Source organism: Nyctibius grandis, chromosome 2 (assembly GCF_013368605.1).
Source record: "Nyctibius grandis isolate bNycGra1 chromosome 2, bNycGra1.pri, whole genome shotgun sequence".
Taxonomy (NCBI): Eukaryota; Metazoa; Chordata; class Aves; order Nyctibiiformes; family Nyctibiidae; genus Nyctibius; species Nyctibius grandis.
The window spans coordinates 122,826,987-122,846,378 of record NC_090659.1 but is presented as its reverse complement, the minus strand read 5'-3'; the positions used below and the strand labels follow the sequence as shown (position 1 = coordinate 122,846,378).

At 39.7% G+C, this 19,392-nt stretch overlaps 1 protein-coding gene across 3 annotated transcripts in view; it reads right to left on the bottom strand.

Annotated features, from left to right (window-relative positions):
- The window catches only part of TENM4 (teneurin transmembrane protein 4), a 359,290-nt gene that overhangs the window by 159,895 nt on the left and 180,003 nt on the right, over window positions 1-19,392 (bottom strand). For all 3 annotated transcript variants that reach the window (XM_068395558.1, XM_068395560.1, XM_068395561.1), the window contains 2 exons: window positions 19,075-19,289; window positions 13,449-13,659 (listed from right to left, as the gene is read on the bottom strand). In XM_068395558.1, the coding sequence (XP_068251659.1) occupies window positions 13,449-13,659; window positions 19,075-19,289 (426 nt within the window). The remainder of the gene's footprint in view (window positions 1-13,448; window positions 13,660-19,074; window positions 19,290-19,392) is intronic.

Genomic DNA, 19,392 nt, shown 5'->3' with positions numbered 1-19,392 from the left:
TTTTTCAGTACGAGTTATCTCATAGCTGGTAGATTTTGAGGGAAACTTGGCTGAAACCTTTCTCTCATTGCTTGTTTTCGCACTGCAGTGACTCCTTACCTTGAGAGAAGCTATAAAATGGCATGATCCCGCCCATACCAATAATAAGACTTCACACTACACTATCTTTCATTTACGGATATCACCGAGTTCAATAGGAAATTGCTAATTGTTACCATTACAATTTTTTTTGGCTGTTAATCTGAGGCATAGACAAATACACTGCTTCATATCGTAAGCTGACTCATGTGACGGCAACAAAGCTCCCAGGCTAATGGTCTGCTCAGGGGACCACTTTGCTGCTGACAAAAAGCCCTGTGAAAGCCAACTCTACTGTGGTGAGCTCTATAAAGATCTGTCAGCCTGGCTTACAATTCCCTACATGAATTACCTTTATCCAGATGGAATACAATAAACATATTAAGGAGGTAAACAAATTGTTAGACTCTTGATGGACTTCTCTTTTATATACTCACCACGTTTGCTGGTCAGCAGTATAGCTACTTTAACAGCATTTCCATCTTATTTATTTACTATGCAACATTCAACTCATTAGCTCGTTTCTGTATCTTTGGGCCAGAGGCCAAGGCAGATGTTTGCCTGACACCAAATCCTATTAGAGGCTGCAGTAACACAATTGTGTGTTAAAGATAAATATTTTATAGTCTACACTTGCCACCAAGCATCATCATTTCCTAGGCATTTAGAGGCAACTATCTATTGGCAAAGAAAAAATAGTTATCTAGCTGGCAATTGAAGGCAGTAGCTTTCCTGGGAGTTAATAAGCACCAGGACGGCTTTCTAAGAACTGATTAAATGCCATTCAGTGCAGTGTGGTTGTATGAGTTCAAATGCAACTATTTCATTTGATAACCTCAGAGTTATTCTGGAATTGGCAGTGTTTGGTGTCAGAAACATGTAGGAACAGCGCTCCAGTAGAGGAATTATACTTTAATGAATCAGTATCAGGAATGAAGGTTCAAAGAAAATGAAATTTGCTTTACCAATGAGAACGTTCAATATTAGAAGTGAGATGCAAAGAAAAGAGCAGGTTTTTTAGGTAACCTGTTTGGCCTCTTCAGCTGGTAGTCTACTCCACCTCTACACAAGAAATTGCCTCAAAATCTTTTGCTCTGTGCTGGTGAGAAGATACGGGAAGCTGCTGAGCCTGAAGTACATTGCCACTTCTTCCAATGTACCAACCCAGGGAGATACAGTATATATACTGATTGGTGTAACAAAAGGTTCTACCCTTTCCTTATAAATGTCAACCTCTGTATATGCAGATGCATTAGTTCAAAAATAGAATCATAGAATGGTTTGGGTTGGAAGGGACCTTAAAGATCATCTAGTTCCAATGCCCCTGCCACGGGCAGGGACATAGTAAATAAATCTAAAAAAAAATCTGGAGGTAAAACAAAAACTTAGAGGAGAACTGTTTACTGTATCAAATGAATACATATATTTATTGTCACGCAGAAAGAAATTGTTCCTGACTGACCACTGACCTATTTTCTGCCTAGTCATGTTGCTCTGGCTAAAGAAGATGCTTTGGTGTGAGAGAGGGAGCACATATGTAGCAGGGCAACAGGTAGTTAGACTCCATGGTTCATATCTACCCTTGAAATCCTCTGTGTGAGCCATGTCAATGTAAAAGAGCCATGAGGAGTGCACAGCATCCCTCTCACCTTACAATGAATTACATCCCACAGGAGAGTGAAGGGACACCACATTATTTCACCTTATTCTCTGCTGCTGCACCACAGCAACCTTAGCAAGCCACATATTCTTTCTCCTAGACCTGCTTATCCAGGATAAAGCTGTCACCTACCAGCTCATCGCAGTAACATCTCTCTTTTGCAAAAATGCTTCCTGTCACTGCCCCAACTATGTTAGCAATAATTTTAATAGGACGTCAGGCGGTATAACATGAAAGGCAAAGAAGATTCTGAAGCTCTGTGAACACATTTAATTTACTTCCCAGTTGCAGAGCTTGCAGTCTTGTTTATTTTTCAAAGAAACGATGCTACTCAATTGAATTTCACTGCAGGGTAGGGTGGATTCTAAGGCTAGTGAACTGTCAGCTGCCCTTGTAATTGTGATAACAATGCCAAGAGAGACATGGAGGTGAGAGGGGATAAAACAGGTTTCAGATATCTCAAAACATCAGATTTGACATTATGAGCCAAAAAAAAAAAAAAAGTAAGGGGGAAAAAAAAGCCCTGGAAACAAAGGAAATGTGGAAATGCTGGGTCTGGTATTCTCTTACTCCTCCTCTTCTTTCCCCAGCTGAAGTTTGAAAGGACTGATTCCTTTTTATGATACATCCTCACCTGCTGAGATTTCGATTTTGCTGCTTCATTTGTGTTTTATAAGGCTTTTACTTTTCTAGCTCAAGTAATCCACACCTGGCAGACAGGGATGTGAAAGTCTTGACAGCATCATGGAAACTCAGTCATTATTTCTGAGTGCTCTTTCACAGTTTCCTCTTCTGGTAGGGCACCTAGTGTGATGCTGATACTGCTAATGCCACCTGATGTTGTGCCAGATTTTTATTTTTTTTCTTTTTCTGAAGGCTGGGAGGTCTGTTTTAATTAAAGATCCATGCATATAACCTTCTTTGCTCTCATACCCCAGTGGAACTCTAACCTTCACATGCAGGTATCAGGATGCTAAATTAGGAAAAGGGCAACAGACAGTCCTTTAAACAACTCCTTAAATCATTCCTGATTCTGGAAAGTCAGAGGGAAGTACAGTAATCACAGTATCCAATTGCATGTTATTCTCTCCTCACTCTTTTTCTGTAAGAACTTTGAAAAAAAAGAGTCATTTGCAATGGCAGATACCTGACATCTCCATGAGTGTACTGACAGCAAAGACCTGCTCCAGCCAGCAGTGACTCTAGAGGCTGGATCATTTTAAAAGGTGATGGTGAAGGACAAAAGGTTTGATGTTCAGGACCAGTTTGGGTCGCTTATTGAAACCATCAAGAGCTGCCGAGTTTGCCAAATTTGACAGTACATCATGTGAGCACATTTTCCCTTGAGATGTCTGCACTCTTGCTTCTAGGTCTGGCTTGAGCTCTCTATCCAGGTACTCGTATGGCGCTCTCGACAATAATGTCAGCCTTTCTCACACTATTTCAAGCACATTCGACTCCAGGCCCAGCTGGAAATACTACAAAGCCAGCTTTTTTGTGCACTATTTTTGAACTTCTGTGCTACAGAAACAGGGACCAAGTGGGAATAGTTTGGGGAGTAAATAAAGAAGAGAACAAGCCTGACCATTTCAGAAGCCTATGCCACATTTGGTCTGAATTTGGTTTGCCCTTTGAGAGAGAGCTTTATCTTACTGATTCATTCCTTTCTCTTACTGCTTCCTTTTTAAGAAGAAATTTTTCCAGTGCAGAATGCCTTATAATTTAAAGCTATCAGATGGTTGAAAGCATAAGGTGTAATGTGATTTCAAAAGCACTTGGGCACTGGGTCTATATATGCTACCATTTAACCTAATGGTTAAATCTCCCTTGACTTCACTGGGACCAGAATGAAGGCAACTTTTAGAAAATCCTGCTAATGTATTTCTGCTGTTCATAGGGATACACAAGGAACACTGTTTTCTTCCCTGAGAATGTAAGCAATGCTAAAAGCATGAAAGAGACTATGAAACACAGTTCTTCAGGAATCGTACATTGACCATCTGAGAAAACCCTCTGTTCTAAATCACTTGAACTGTGATCACAGGTTAGAAGTTAGCTGGGAAAAAAACTTCAATGAATGATTTTAAACAAAGAGTAGCTGTTGGGCTGAAGCCTCCTTCTTCCTTCTACGATGCAGCTTCTAAGAACAATATCACTTTAATCCCATACTTGTAACATGCATATGACAAGGCAGTGGAGATGTAGCAAGACACCTTGCAAACATGTCTTTTCTTCCCTAGTTTTCCTTTTTTGCAGGTGGAATATTTTTAAACCTGAGTTTCACTCTAGTAAATGAAACTCTCATATCCCAAATTTGCCCAAGGGATTGCAAAGAATTTTTTTTTGTTCCTTCCCACTCTCATAAATTGTTACAAACTAATACAAGAAACAACAATTGTTCAGCCTTCAGGGTTCAACTTCTGGAGCTGCACTAGCAAGAGGGAAGTTACTTCACATTCAGTACATTACAATTTCTGCTTTTGTAGCTCAGGGCAAGGCTAAAGCTGGCCTTGAGTTTCATTTTAAATGATGTTGTAAGTTGGTGTATTTTAGGGAAAAAAAGCAAACCATTCTTGCATACACACACAGAGAGGACCTCAAATGTGATCTCATTTGGTCAAGCAAATGCCATTGAAACCTTAGCAATGTTCTAATTCTGGGTGTGTTTAAGTTTCATTTTACATAAAGTCTTTGGCAAACCTATCCAGCCTGATAAATAAGGATGTACCAGCTGGAATGATTGATGTCCGAGCTGCAGTTATGTAGGAGCCTGGTGCTAAGACCATGCCTCATCTCCAGCCACTGCTACAGAAGGGTTTGAGTCTCCTCTAGGTTTTATGTCAGATCTGCCACCCTGTAGAGATGTCCTCAGTTCCCTGGGGCATCTCAGGTGCCGCTAGATGCCTGTGCTCAGTCAACAGCATTCAGCTCTCAGTGGTCTTCGACCAGGACCAGAGAAAAAGTAGAACTCATGGCTCCACTCCTGCCTCTAGCAGATTCACTGCACAAACTTGGTCAAATCATGTTCCTTCTCAGAGCCTCAACCAAGTCCTCTAGAAATCAGTTTAACACAATTCATTTAACTCTTTTTCTGAGACTATTGTACCACTTAGATAAGGAAAGCAGTCACACATCTAACACACAGACCTGCCATTGTAATTTAAAAAGTCAACATATGCCAGGAGTTACTGTACAGACTATGTCCTTCTCACCTCACCTGGCCCCTGTGTGAAAGAAGAGATTGGTCTGGTAACTCCTGAGGTGCTGATGATGTTGGCTTCTGTCCTCTTTTTGTGGTCTTGCATGCAAGAACATACACTTTAATACAGCCTTTGGAAAATTAAGTCGTTAAAAAGTCTGTTGTTCTAGTATAGAAAGAGTACTCCTTTTGTTTGCCAAAGTGAGTAACTCCTACAACCTTATTTCTGTGCTTTAGCAGGGGAGCATTCATGGAAAGAAAAGTCTGCACAGAGCTGTTCTAGCAGCTCGGTAATACGACACAGGAATAAAACAAGCTGTGCTTATGTTAGCCTGCAGTCTGGGGTGCATGGAAAGAGCTATATACAAAAGTGTAAAAACGAAAACCATATGCACTGTTTTACACATTTCTCCAGAAACCCTCAGATAGCACTATATGCCTCGTTATTAAGGCAGAATTCTGCTGTTCTGAAAAAAATTTGAACTGAAAAAAAGGGACAAAAATAACAGAAAGAAAGAAAAAGGCTTTAACTTTGGTATTAAATAAACCTTTTCTTGACCCTAAAACTAAAGTAATTACCCCAATCAATAAACCTTTTGTACAGGCTCTGTCAGATCAAGAGAACTTGCCTGCCTGCAAAGAGCACACTGATAAGCAAGTTCAAGGCTAGTAGCCCATGTAAGTACAGATGTAGGCAAAGGTTTTCAAAAAGACAAATCTACCTTCATTTTTCTACCTCTTTAAAGCATGATCAGAACCAGACAAAATCTGGATCATTAAAGACATTCAGATGTCTAACTTCCACTGAGATGAATACTTATTGTCATCCAGGAAATCTTAACTAACGCAGCTTAATTTCTTTTGTACAATAATATAAATGAAAATGTGTCTGCTTGTCTATTTTTCTCACCTAAATTATCATTTGTAATCATAAGATCTATTGAAAGAGGAGTGTACATACACAAATCAAAATTAAAAAAAAAAAGAAAAACTTCATGTGTAACATTAAATAAATGATTCCATCTCTGCTAAGGTAGCTTTACACACTGTGATTTTCTGCTGCTAGCTTTTACTCACAGAGCATCAATGAAGAGATACACTCTGTATGGAAAGAGCAGCTGTGGAAATTTTTACAGCCAAGTATCTGACCTTTGCAGGCTTCTTACTATTTAATTATCTTTGAGATGTGTCCCTATTTTCCCCTTCATTAGAGATGCCTTGTGTCTTCAAAAGAAAAATCCTGAAATAATAATTTTGCCTGCCACTATGGCTTGGAAAGCAGGGTTATTACGTAAGAATTGTTTCAGACACTTGCAGAGAGAAAAAAGGTCATCACAAATAACATGTAGATTTGAAATGATTGGTCTGACCTCAGGTTTCTTGGAAGTGCTGCAGCTCCAGCAGAAGCAGGCAAAAAGCTGCAAGTAGCATTTAGGGAACGATGTGCCATAGGATCATGTACAAACATTAATGACTGAAGCTGAGAGGGATTTAAGAACCGGGAGCAATGCTTGACCTGTTAGCAGTCATCAGAAAAGGCAGACAAGGAGATAAACTCCAGCACTGGGACATGCGCATCCCCTCGGCTCACTTCCCTGGGAAATGAGACTGTTCATCAATTTTGGGGAAAAAAGTGAAAAGATTAAGGGGGAACTGATAAAGCTGTTGCTGACTTATAGGTGCTGAAGCTTTAACGGCCGTATCACTATCCATCTAAAAACATCATCAGTGTTTTACCAAGAACAGCAAACAAAAAACCTCTGCCCACAGGGAGTGCAAACTAATGTGAAAAGTTTCACCTCTGCACAGCCCTTCTTCCATTTCCAGAGCCAGGCTCAGGCTATGTTTGCTTTTTAGTAAGCCTTATAAAGCAAACAGATTAGACTTACACATAGGCTGGATGAAAAAGTGAAATGTCACCAAGCACACGACTACACCTGCTTGGAGAGGGGAATTCTTGCAGCTCATAGAAAGCTCAGGCAGAGGGAGTTCACCACACATTTCCATCTCCCCAGGCGATGCCCTACCTACCATGCTAGTCTGGCTAGGATGGAGATGGCAATCTCCTGTCTTCTTGCTATCCTTCTGCATGGACGAATTCAACTCTCACTGAAGGACCTTAAGCCCTGTGGCCAGCTGGCTGTTTAGTGGAAGACACCTTGCAGTGCTGCAGCATAACCTGAATCTACTCTGTGGAAAAGCATAAGTTTTCAGTCAAGCAGACCTGTCAACCTAAAGTCATTCATGAGACCAAATTCACAAAGCAAAAAATCTAACGCTGCCTGGCAGGGACTCATAAATGCCTTTTTTGCCTCCTACCTGAATTGAGTAGTGGAGTGGGAGTCGGCCTCTTCTCCCAGGCAACTAGTGATAGGACAAGAGGACATAGCCTCAAGCTTCACCAGGGGAGGTTCAGGTTGGACATTAGGAAGAATTTCTTCTCAGAAAGGGTCATTTGACATTGGAAGGGGCTGCCCAAGGAGGTGGTGGAGTCACCATCCCTGAAGGTGTTTAAGAAAAGACTGGACATGGCACTTAGTGCCATGCTCTAGTTGACATGGTGGTGTCAGGGCAATGGTTGGACTCGATGATCCCAGAGGTCTCTTCCAACCTGATTGATTCTGTGATTCTGTGATTCTGAGTGACTGTATCTTTTCCAAATACTACCTGAATGAGACCTACAAACTTTGCCACACTCAGAGAAGCTGGGTAAGAGCTGAAAGCAGGAAACAAAGCATCAAAAAAGGGGTGGTGGCAACAAGAGGTTAATCAAAAAAAGGCACTGACCATCTGATAGAGTGTCTGTCAAGCAAGGGTTTGTAATAGGACACACAGAGCTGGAGGCAAAAACTATTTGCAGAGCATGCAAAGCTCTGCTGTTATTTTGCAGGAGAGAGATCAATAACATCAAAAGCAAAGTTGTGATTTTCCTCCCTGCCATGGTTCTCATATGCCACTATATTTCTTCTGTGCAGAGCAAGAAAACAGTTGTGAGTCTGGGAAGGAACAGGCTACTAATTAATTATCTGTAGAGTGTTATCACAAGGTGGAAGTGCTCAGAAGTTCCTCTGTGAAATAGCGAAAGAGCTCAGATGACCATACTCGTGCAATAGGGGAGAACAACACTGGTAGTAACTGAGCACTTCCATGGAGCAGCTGGAGTTCCACCAACAGTTAAAGGATCCTGATTCAGCGAAGTGCTTGCTAAGGTTTCAGCCTCTTTTGCTGGATATAGCGTAAGGAGAAGTTCAGAAAAGGGTAGCTGGGACATTAAAACCACTTTTCCTCATTCAGAGTCCTGAAGATCTAATTGTAGATGGGGGAGATGTAAGTGAAGTAACTCAGGCATTAAGGAGCTAAAAGAAAGTGTGAGCCAGAACAGATCATACCCTGTGTTAGTCTGCACAGTATCCTGACTCCTCAATATTTACATGAAACCAATTTAGACTTTTCCAGACATTAACGAAACAAGTGTAAATAACGTGAATGGCTTTGAGACTGTAAGTGGGTCACACTTACACATCCCCTCTGAATTGGAAGTTGATAGAGTTTAAGTTAGCCTATGCACAGGCAGCAAAAGTAAGGGAAGCAAACCTGAGCTACTCAGGCTCTTCCTTTTCCCTTTGCTAAGAACAAGCTAAACACATTTTCACTCAGAGCTAAGGAAGCATCATTCTTGACACCTCTCACACAAGGAGTGTTCCCAGTCCCATGCTTGCCTCTGTGCCCTGTAATTTCTTCTCTCCTCTCTAAGCTCAGTCCTGCTGTGAAGTGCTCCTCTTTCAGTATCCTCTTTTGTGTATGAATTGCTGTCCTAGGGACTGTATGGGGGTGGGTTATATTTTAGGCTCTTGCAGGAAGAGAGCTTGCCTTCTGATGTATATTGCAAAGTGCTGGATAAGCTGGCAGCCCCTTATAAATAACACCTCCAGCTGGCTTTGCACTTTGATGGAGAAAGTACCTACAGTAGTTTTCTTTATGGATGGTAGAGGGGGCAGGAGGAACAACAGTCCTTTTCTTAAACTTAAGCGTTGTCTCTTGCAGAAGATAAAGGTGAGCTAAAACCTTGCATCCTATCACGGGTGTTCTACATGTGTTTCCTGTAGCTTGTTGGGTGACATGCTGGTAAAGAGATGCTCTCCTCTCACAGACAGCTGCTTTGCCTCTCCTTTTGACTTCTCAGTGGCCCTGCACAGCCAAGCTTGCCTGAGCTCAGCAGCAACAGCTGCTGGAAGACACTTTCTCTCTGACTCTATAGATGCAGTTTTCAGGCTCTCAGATGTTTTTTTGCTTCTACTGAGCATATTTTTGGCCAACATCTGTCTCAGATGTGCTGATTCCAGCTGATTCCGCAGCCTACTATTCTGCTCCACTTACACATGATTGCTCTGAATAAATCACCGCTATCAGGCAGAGGTGAATCCACAAGGCGCTTTTCAGAGAAGTGTTTCTATTAGAAATTTCAGAAAGTGACACCAATGTCATTTACAAAAAGGTTCATTTATTATTGAGAGACCTTGATTGTCCATTTCTTTACAATGTCTTGCATTGTAATTCAGAGGAATGGGATATAAAAATGCTATTAAAAGATGAAAACTTTCCCAGAAGAATCTTTTTTTTCCCCTCCACCTGAATTGCCTGTATTATGCAGAGGTATAAGCTCTGACAGGCATTACAATGGCATATTCTCCCCAGGTTTACATGCAGTGGCATGTAACAGGCACACATCTTGACACCACCTAACTCTTTAGTGATGATGTTTCCACATTCTTTTAAAAAAAACAGGCTAAACTGCCATCTCCTGCCCTCAAAATCAGTGCTAATGTTCCTGGGTGGATTTAGTTATAGCTGTATTGGATTCCAAAACTGTATGACAGACAGCCTCACAATTTATGAAGTTAACTGTGTGTTATCAAACTGGGAATATAGATGCTTTTTTTCCATTTTTCTCCAGTTTTCTCTAGAATAATGGAGAACCAATCATCCCAGACAAGCACTGCACAGTAATTGCAGTTGCTACTGTCATATAGAGCCTGCAACAACTTTACTGGCTCTGAAAAGTTCAGTCTGTTGGAAGATAGCAGATATACTTGGAAAATCAGTTCCCTTTCCTTTTAACATTTTTATCACTGAAGTAAAAGCTATGGTCCTTCAGTCAGGTGAGTCGTCACTCGCAGGGAAGGTCTGCCTCAAGGAACGACTGCACAGTTTGGCATTATGAACTTATCATTATGACCACCATTATCAATTTTGTGCTTTTTACTATTATCTATGATCATTAATTAATGCTTAATGCATTTTCCCAGCAGTTCTATCATCCTCACAGCATCTCTGGGGAAATGTCACTCTCCTCAGTTTTACAAGGTGATCAACTGAAGCATGAGCCTAGGCTGGGTCAGAATTAGCACATCAATCAGAATTCAGGAGTTCCAGGCTGCTGGTCCTCTTCTCAGATCACTGGATCCTACTTCTTCCTGCATCACAACTCTACTTTTCAAACACACTCTCACTGTAAGCCCTATGTCAGTGCAATAATAAAGGGAGATTTTTCTACATGCTCCTGCCACAGAAATCAAATTAAATGGCAGCTTGCCTCTGACAGTCAACACAACTCCTCTGCAGGTTCCTCACCCCACACAGATAGATCTAAGGCTCCCATCACATGTGTCTTGATTTATTTGTTTGGCATTGCAATTTTACACCCTGGTTCATAAACTGTGTCAGGTTGCTGTATCCTCTTTACTCTGGCACTGACAAAAATTATAACACTACGGTACTATAGTATTTATAGACTTAAAATCTAGCAACCATGTCTTGCCAGACCTCATGAATACACTAGAAATGTTCTGGAGCATTACAGTACATTTACACAAAACACCTGCCTCAATTGTTTTTTTAAAACAAGCTGTTGAAATCTAGACTAAGAAGAAAACTACCAACTTGCTAAGGCTATTACATTTTTTTCATGGTACTTATAAAAATACTGTACTTCTCTGGCCAAATTCTAGCCAAGAAGCCACATCTTCCTATCTAAAATTTTTACTTACCTCAAGTGAGTTTCAAAGTGCATAGCTTGTACCTAAACAGTTTTTCCTGTACACTAAAGCTTTCTGTTGATATACAGCTGCCAGTGGGCAAAGTGATTCCCACATATGGGGCAAAGATCTATCTTGTATAGCAAAAGAAAACTTCCTTGTACTGAAACACAGAATGATTCAAGGTCAACAGGGGATATATAGAATATATCACTGTCACGGTTTAAAGTTGGGCCGGCTATTAAACCTGTGGCAGACGCTCTCTGTTAACCCTCTTCCCCCCCACCCTAAGGGAAAGGGAAAAGGGAGAGAGACTTACAGGTTGGAAAGTTAAAACAGTTTTAATAAACTATAGTAATGAAAAAGAGTATAATAGTAATAATAGAAATAATCAAATATATACAAATATACACAAAACCAAGACTGAGAGCTTGGAAATCCTCCTCAGGTAAAGTTGCTCCCCCCAGCACAGGCAGAGGGGAAAATGCAGTAGCTCCCCCTGCCATCACACCTGCAGGCTTTTAACTGGAGAATTGGCAAAGCTGGTACCAATCAGTGGGAGACAGGAGGGCCCCTCCCTCCTGGGCCCCACCTCCAGGAGGCAGTGGGTTAGTGATAAATAGGAAAGTGAGAATGACGTGTATGGGATGGAATACCTCGTTGATCAATCTTGGGTCACCTGCCCTGTTTGCTCCTCCCTGCAGGTGCGACCCCCCTTTGGCTCTTCACTCGTAAGCAGTGAGGAATTTAGCAGTGACCTTGGTTTCTTTAAGACTAATTGGCCTGGTTTGGGCCAAACCAGGACAATCACGCACTATAGATCACGGACTATTCTGCTTATCACGTGGTCATGGAGGTACAGAGTATAAACAAAATAGGATTGCCTTAAAGACAGTCTGACATGCTGCTCACCCACACCATTCCCCGACTGTTCAAAGGCAAATTAAGGATGTTTTGTCTCCCTCACCCCCCACGCCATGTTAGTGCAACGAGGCCAAGAGAAAAGTCTGGCTAGAACACTTAGCATCACTTTCAAAACAAGAACAACTAGTCACTGTGCTTTGAAAGTGTTTTCTGCTGTGAGAGCCTTGCCAATTTTCGTGTGATGGGAAATTTTAAACTGAAGAAGTTCTTAGACAAGGAAAAAAAAAGTCACTTTCAGAAGAATATCTGGAAGCTCTTCTGGGCAGAAGGTGGCCAGTGTAAGTAAAAACTCAAATTGCTAAAGCAAACAGTAAATCTGCATTCTATAGAGCAAGACTTTAATTTCATAAGCCAACATGCAACTATTTCTGGTGTTGCTTAACTGTGAACAGGATTGAACACGTGCATTTCCAGGTTCTAAATTTAACACAGAGTATTATAGCAGTTTCCACTTCTGCATTAGATAAACTTTAGCACTAAAATGGAATATTGGGATCTTAATGACTTTGCTTTAATAAGACCTAAACTTTTAATTAACCTGCCAAGACAAATTACAGCCCGTAGCTCTTAGGTAACTATTGCAGACAGCTGAGACTCAACACCAATGCCTCTTCTGGGAGAGGGATTAATGGCAGCTTTGGAATGAGTCTGCTTTTTTTCAGCAAAGAAAAAAAGTCCATTAAACAATCACTGTGACTAGAAGAAAGCTGAGTGCTAGTTTTATGGAGCAATCTTTAAATTACAATCAAATGAATGTGGGTATATGAACAGTTTCAGCAGGTCAGTCAAATTTAAGATGAAATATTATTGAATCAGAAACAGGTTCTGATATTTACAGGGCGAAGGAAGAATACCCAGTGTGGTAGGCTGTTGGGCAGCGCACAGGCAGAATCTTTTCGTCCTTGGACAGCAACAAATTGGTGCCTTTGCACTGAACTGGCAGGGCACTTTACTGCCAGAGAAACTAAGAGACCCGTTTAGTTAATTTGTTCTTCTTAAAAAATCTCAACTTCTTTCTGTTATCAAGGAGAAACAGAGATTCCTGTTATTGTGGTTCCTACTACCAAGCTTTGCAGTGCTCTTTGCTGGAGTTTTAAACCCAGTACTCTGCCTGAACTGAAGCTTGAGTTATTTTGATGGTGCTCAAAGGCAGGACTGCCTGTCACACAAAACTCTTGCATGGTGCTGCTGTGTGCTCTTCAATCATTCCTATCCCTCTGCTTGAGAAAAAGAAAAAAACCAACAAGTCAACCAAAAAAAAACCCCTAAATAAAAAGAAGATCAAAGGAAGAAAATTAAGCAGGGAATTTCAAGCTTGTAATCCACCTTTGGTACTAGGTAGAATCTCGTTACGGGTATAGTTACTAAAAAGGCCTACAAAATACTTATGAGATATTTAAGGCCTAACAGTATTCATCTTGTTACTAAATACAATCCCCTACAAGCAATCTCTCTGAAATCACACAAAGCCGCCATGCAATTTGAGTACGTGTGTTAATACCTGGCCTCGAGGCATATTTGGGAGTTTAGGAATAATACAGGAAATCCTTACCAATAGCAGTAGTAAGAAAAGAAACCACTTCCGACTCTTTGCCATCATTGTAGAAGGCTAAATGCCATATTCCTGAATCTAAATACTGGATAAACCCTGTCTCATGGCTGGACAAGGGCACAAAAGCTCTGTGTTGCCGCTGAGGACCTTCTAAGCTTCTTGCCTCCTGTGTCAGTAGACGTCTTCCATCAAGGAGCTCGACAAAGTCAAACTGAAACATAAAAGAGAATGATGTTTGTGTGTATTTCAGGCTTTCTCAAGCTTAATCTCTTGCTCTGGGTCTACAGAAGCATCATAAACAGGATTTTTTCTGGTAACTCAAGTATGTTCCTGGAGTACCTGCAAGTAATCATTTTGGAAATAGCTAGTATATGAATGTATTTTTCTGTAGTTACATGAATCAAGAAATCATCTTTAGAATGTGACTTGGGGCATATTGACCCTACTGACGTGTTCTCATTCTGTAGAAACATAGGCAGAGAAACATGAGGTCCAGGGACCTTGCCTAAATTGCACTGTAAGTATGACGATAAGAAGCTTATTTGTTAGCTTGTGTCTTGTCTAATAAGGAAAATAGACAGAAAAATGCATCTAGTCTAACTGAGTAGTTTGCCAGAATTGCTATGGGTCATCAAGGAAAAGATAAGAGGTATTTGTAATTAAATTCTGGTAGAGGTTTTGCAGAAGTATTTTGCTTAGCCAGCAAGAGTTTTATCTTAAAGCAATAGCAAAAGTGTAAAAGATTGTAGAAGATGAAGATGGAAAAGAGATAAAGTAATATGTAAAAGTCCCATTTAGGGGGTAGCTTTTGAAAGTTTTCCTCAAGCGGACATATTTATTTTTTGCCAGGGTAACTTCGGCTAAACAACTGCTTTGATTTTGCTACTAGTACTGCAATTACCTTTAGTTCCCTATTTAAATAACTTTCCACTGACTTCCTGCAATAATTGTATTTTGTCTGGTAATATTTGTGGGACGAGTCAGATACAAGCCTAGCAGACATCATAAATGATACGTGAACCTTTTCTAATCTGACTTTTATCACGTGTTTAGGTGGACAAGACATGTTGCTAGCAGAATCCAGCAGTTGAGGCACAGCTTTTCTATTCCCTGACTTCATTTGGTTTTGCCTCTATCATCCCGTTGGTCAAGTAAGCTTGAGTTTTTGGCAGGAAGGAGGAAAGCAGGCAGAAAGAAACCACAACACAAGTAAATGTTGCTGCACTGAATGGTTGCTGAGTGTTGGCTGAGTGTGGCAACAATATTTAGGCTTCTTATCCCTTTTGACTTCACTGTAGCAAAATTTGGGTGCTTCTGTTATATTATTAAGTTGTCTGGTATGGTCTTCAAAGTCAACCAAGATAAGGACTTGATGACATGTTCTTTCCTCTGCAGTCATTGCTAAGCTAAAAAAAATTAGAAGTGCTTCTTTCCAACAACATTTTGAGAAATAAGCGACATATGACATAGCTTGCACATGAAATGACAAAATCTGTCTCTAGAGTATTTTAATTACTGTATTTTAAAAAATCATTTATTTACATGAAATAAGTTTTGAGCCTTGTATTTTTTTTTTTTCTGCATTTCAGTGTATACATCTCTCAAATTTTGTGCTGAAGTGTCTTTTGAGAACGTAAAAGCCGGCACACCTGCGAAAGGCATTCCTTTTGAAAGTCTATCCAAGTTAGCTTTGTCAGAGACAGTGTTTCTGTTTTGAAAAAAATACAATGTAAATACAAATTATAAAAATATATAATAAAATATAAAATCTAAAAATATATAATTGAAAATGTAAGTTTCTGTTTTGAAAAAAAAGATAATGATTCAGTGATTTTAAGTTTAAGAGTATACTAGTGAGAGGTTGTTTTGAGTGACATTTTGCGAGACGGGTATTTGTAGCCGCTCTGAGGATGAGCTATTGCCTAGGCTGACTCCTCATCAGCTATCAGTGTGGCCATGACTGACACAGCTGAGAAGGGCAGTGACAGAGGACATCATGGTGCTGTCTGGTTGCTGAGAATGTCTCAGCGGAGTTAAGTTTGACTAAGGAATACGTTGGCCAGGTGTACTGAAGAAGTTAAAACCAGTAAGAGAAAAACCTACATATTTCCGTTTCCATTTTGGAGCATGATGAAACAGATTGACTAGATTTTGGTAAGGTAACTGCAGACACCACAGGTAAAGTTCATCTCACCAAGTGCTGACATCTCTGTGGCGGCTTCAATTAGTTTTCTAGAACCACCGGATTGCAGTCAAAGAAAGACACACTTCTAGAACGCAATCTGCTTCATCCTAAAGTTGACATCTAAGAAACGTCCTATGGACTGTGCCTTATGAGCATCCATTTCTTGCTACATACTAGGTGTAGATGCTTAAAGCTTAGTGAGATGAAAACAATTTCAAGGCATCCAGCTACGGTGAGCTGCTGTTGTTACACTCCAATCTGGGTTACGCTTACTTGCGGCTTCCTGCCAAAAGTAAAAGTTTATTTTTATAAATATTTGCAAGATGCTGCTGTGGATGTTGATAACTTTGCAAAGTTACTAGTTACTAGTTGCAAATATTAATTGAACCACAAACGGATTGTGCTTTATTGCATTTTAATTCATTTCAATATTTTTAATATGCAATTAGAGTTATTGCAAGCAAGGAAATTGTAGATAAAATACCATGTCAATCAATTCAAATTGTATAAGTGGAAAAATGCCTCCCACAAACTGTCATGGCCAATACCTAAAATTTATGATTTAACAAAATTTGGCCTGGGTTAAAAAGAGTTTAAAAAATCATTTGATCTAAGAAGATTAAATCTAACAGACCATAATAAAATTGTGCAACTTTTACTATGATTTGTTGAGAAGAATGAGAAGAAATGCCTTTAGTTAACAGTAAAGGCTTCTGCAGGCTCTATTTCTAAGACTACAGAAATTTGGAGCTTGCATTTTCTTCCTACTCATTAGTGTCCATGGTTATTGGCAACCTTGACTAGTAGACAGATCACCACAGGCAGAGAAAGTTTCCCAAAGAGACTCTGGAACAGTTTGTTGTTTTAGCATGGATAAATATGACTTTTAACATTTTACCAAATTCAGGAATATATGCTAAGGGTCTACAGCCTGGGGATCAATACAAAGATCCTGAAAGAGAATAGACTATGTTAAGGCTCACACTACAGAATATCGATTCTCTAAACAGAAGAAATATCTGATTATCTAAACCAGCAGAAAACACGATTATCAGCTAGAATTTTACTACTGCCATCAACTAGATAGGCTGGGGAAAAATAATTGACCCTTTATTAAATTCTTCTGGGGGAGACTGTACCACTGTTCTAAGCATACATTTTGTCGAAGACTTGTTTATGAAATTCCTTACAAAATTTGGAAATATAAAACTCAGATTTATGGAGTGCAGCAGATACTCTGGATTATGCAAAAGAAGATATTTGTGTAATGTATATTAACTATAAGAGGCAAGTTTACAATTTCAACACAGAAAACAGGTTACTTAATGACTCTTAAGACTCCTAAGGCTAATAAACTATGGTGAGATTAAACATCATATAAAAATATACAGAAGGAGAACAATGTTTTAATTGACAGCAGGTTTATAAAATAATAAATCTAGAAGAAGGGAAAATTTAAAAACTAAATTAAATATTAACAAATAATAAATTAATATTGATTCAATATCTGCAGCTTCATTAAGTTATTTCTTCACAACAGGGTGGGTTTTGTGATCTGTTTCTATTAGCATACCATGGTTTTTATTGCTTGAATAAAAATGTCTCTCTGGTCATTTCTGGTGATGTTTTGGTCCAGATGATGCATTTTTTTATATACTTGGCAGCTCTCAATTAGTGGCTACACAAATTGCAGCACTTACAAGGATTCTGAGCAAGCAAATACAAGCTGCTCCAGCACGTAATATTGACAAACATGTGCCACATCCCACGTTCAACATCTCATTCTCAGCTGAGGTTTCAACTGATATACAACCGTGCTGTTTTAAATGGGAAAGGTCCTGACACTGACAAATCACTCAGAATAACCCAGCAAAAATGAGGTTAAAGAAAAAACAGCAGCAATGGTGAAGTTGGTGTGGGCTTCTCAATTGCTTAAAACATTACTATGGTTGGGTATAGTGCCCTGCTACATTTAAAGATTTTGCTCTAAGTTCAATAGACTTAACGTTTAAATTTACGTTTAAATTTTACATTTCTTATTTAAACAATTGAAACTGTTCTTTTAATAAGTCCTGTTCCATAACAGAAATTAATAATGAAAATAAACAAGTAAAATCAATACAGACTTCTGATCTACAGTTAGTATTGTGACCAAGACTTCAGTTTTTATTTCAGTAATACAGGAGTTTTAAGTTTTAAATGTTGGAATCTTCCTGTAAAAAGAGACTGATTAAAAATGAGCAATAACAGCACTACTGTGTCACTGAATTTATGACCTGCTGATCCTATTGAAATATTTTAATTCTGCACAAAAGCAGGCAGAGAAAGTGTAGATTTATGACACCTCTGACATAAATAAGTTGCAGGTGTGTTAATATGTAGAAAATACTGTATTACCCAGAAAGGTTGTAATAAACAAACATATTTGTTTGTTCAGAAAGAAAATAAAGGCAGGGTATTTCTATAAATCTCAAATGGTTGTGTTGGCTTTTCAGTTAATAGCGGAGGGCAAGGGTAAGTTACAACATTAATATAAACCTGGTAATACTTTGATAACTTGCTGGTGCAAGTGGGAGTAAGATGCTTTGCATTACCAATGAGAGTTATACCCTAATGTATTAATCAATCTGGTTAAGAGAGGCTTAGAAACTGAAATGGAAAGTAGGGAAAATAATGTGCAAAAACCTTATTTAAGGGGATGGTTCTTTGGAGCTTTTCACAGAAAGTGATTTCTTGACATGGCTTTTGCCAAGTGTGTCAAGAAAAGCAACTGCTTTCATTTTAGTCCTACAAAATAATAACTATATCTTGATTTCTGCTTAAGTGAGCCAGTAGCTTTCTGTAAAAACTTGATTGCGTTTGGTTATGCACCAGTTACTGGGCTCTGACCACTCTCAGTCTATTCTGACAGTCAACATGCATAACATGAGGAGTTGGCTCAAGGCATTTCACCACAGAAGACAAAAGTGAATCTTGCTCCCATGAAGTGAGGGATTGGGGTCTTGCTGCTCTTACCATGAGAGGGGAAAGGCAGAGGCTGAAAGAGGGAGACAGACCTGAGATATACGAGACTGCTTAACATACTCTTCTTTTTTATATAGTTTGAGTGCAGCTGCTGCTGCAAGGGGCACTGGATGGAGAAGGTGGTATCTCGTGCCTCTAGGAGCAACCAGCTGATACCCTCAGTGACCACCAGCCCACAAAACCCTTTTCCTCTGGCAGCTTGCTGCCTGCTTTACCTGTGCTTACAGCCCACCAGGTTAATGTGCGTAAATGTCTTGTAATTGTCGCTTGATTATCTTTCTCTGGATAGGTGATCTTTAACATCTTTCAAGCATGCAACAAATTCTTGAAAGAAATAGCTGAAGTAATAAAAACAACAAGCCATAAGAACGTACAATTTAAGACAACTATTCTTTAATCGAAATGACGTCTCATTACCTGTGTATGTGATGGTGGGAGGCCTTTTCTGCCATAGATGCCAACCAGAGCAGCCTTTCCTAAAGACACATTGAATTTTAGATGCACTGGGTGGTCGATGAACACCTGAGATCTCCAAAAGATACCAGGAGGGATCTTCTGTGTGGCTCGTCTGCCAACATCAATTTCTCCAGAGTCTATAAAACTGTCGTCTGGAAAGAAACTACTGGGCTTTCCTGCCAAAACACAGGAACAAAAATCTTTGATTAGCCTTAGATCCTACAAGTAATCCGATCATACTAGTATCTCTGACACTGATCTTGAGAAACAGTCTATTAG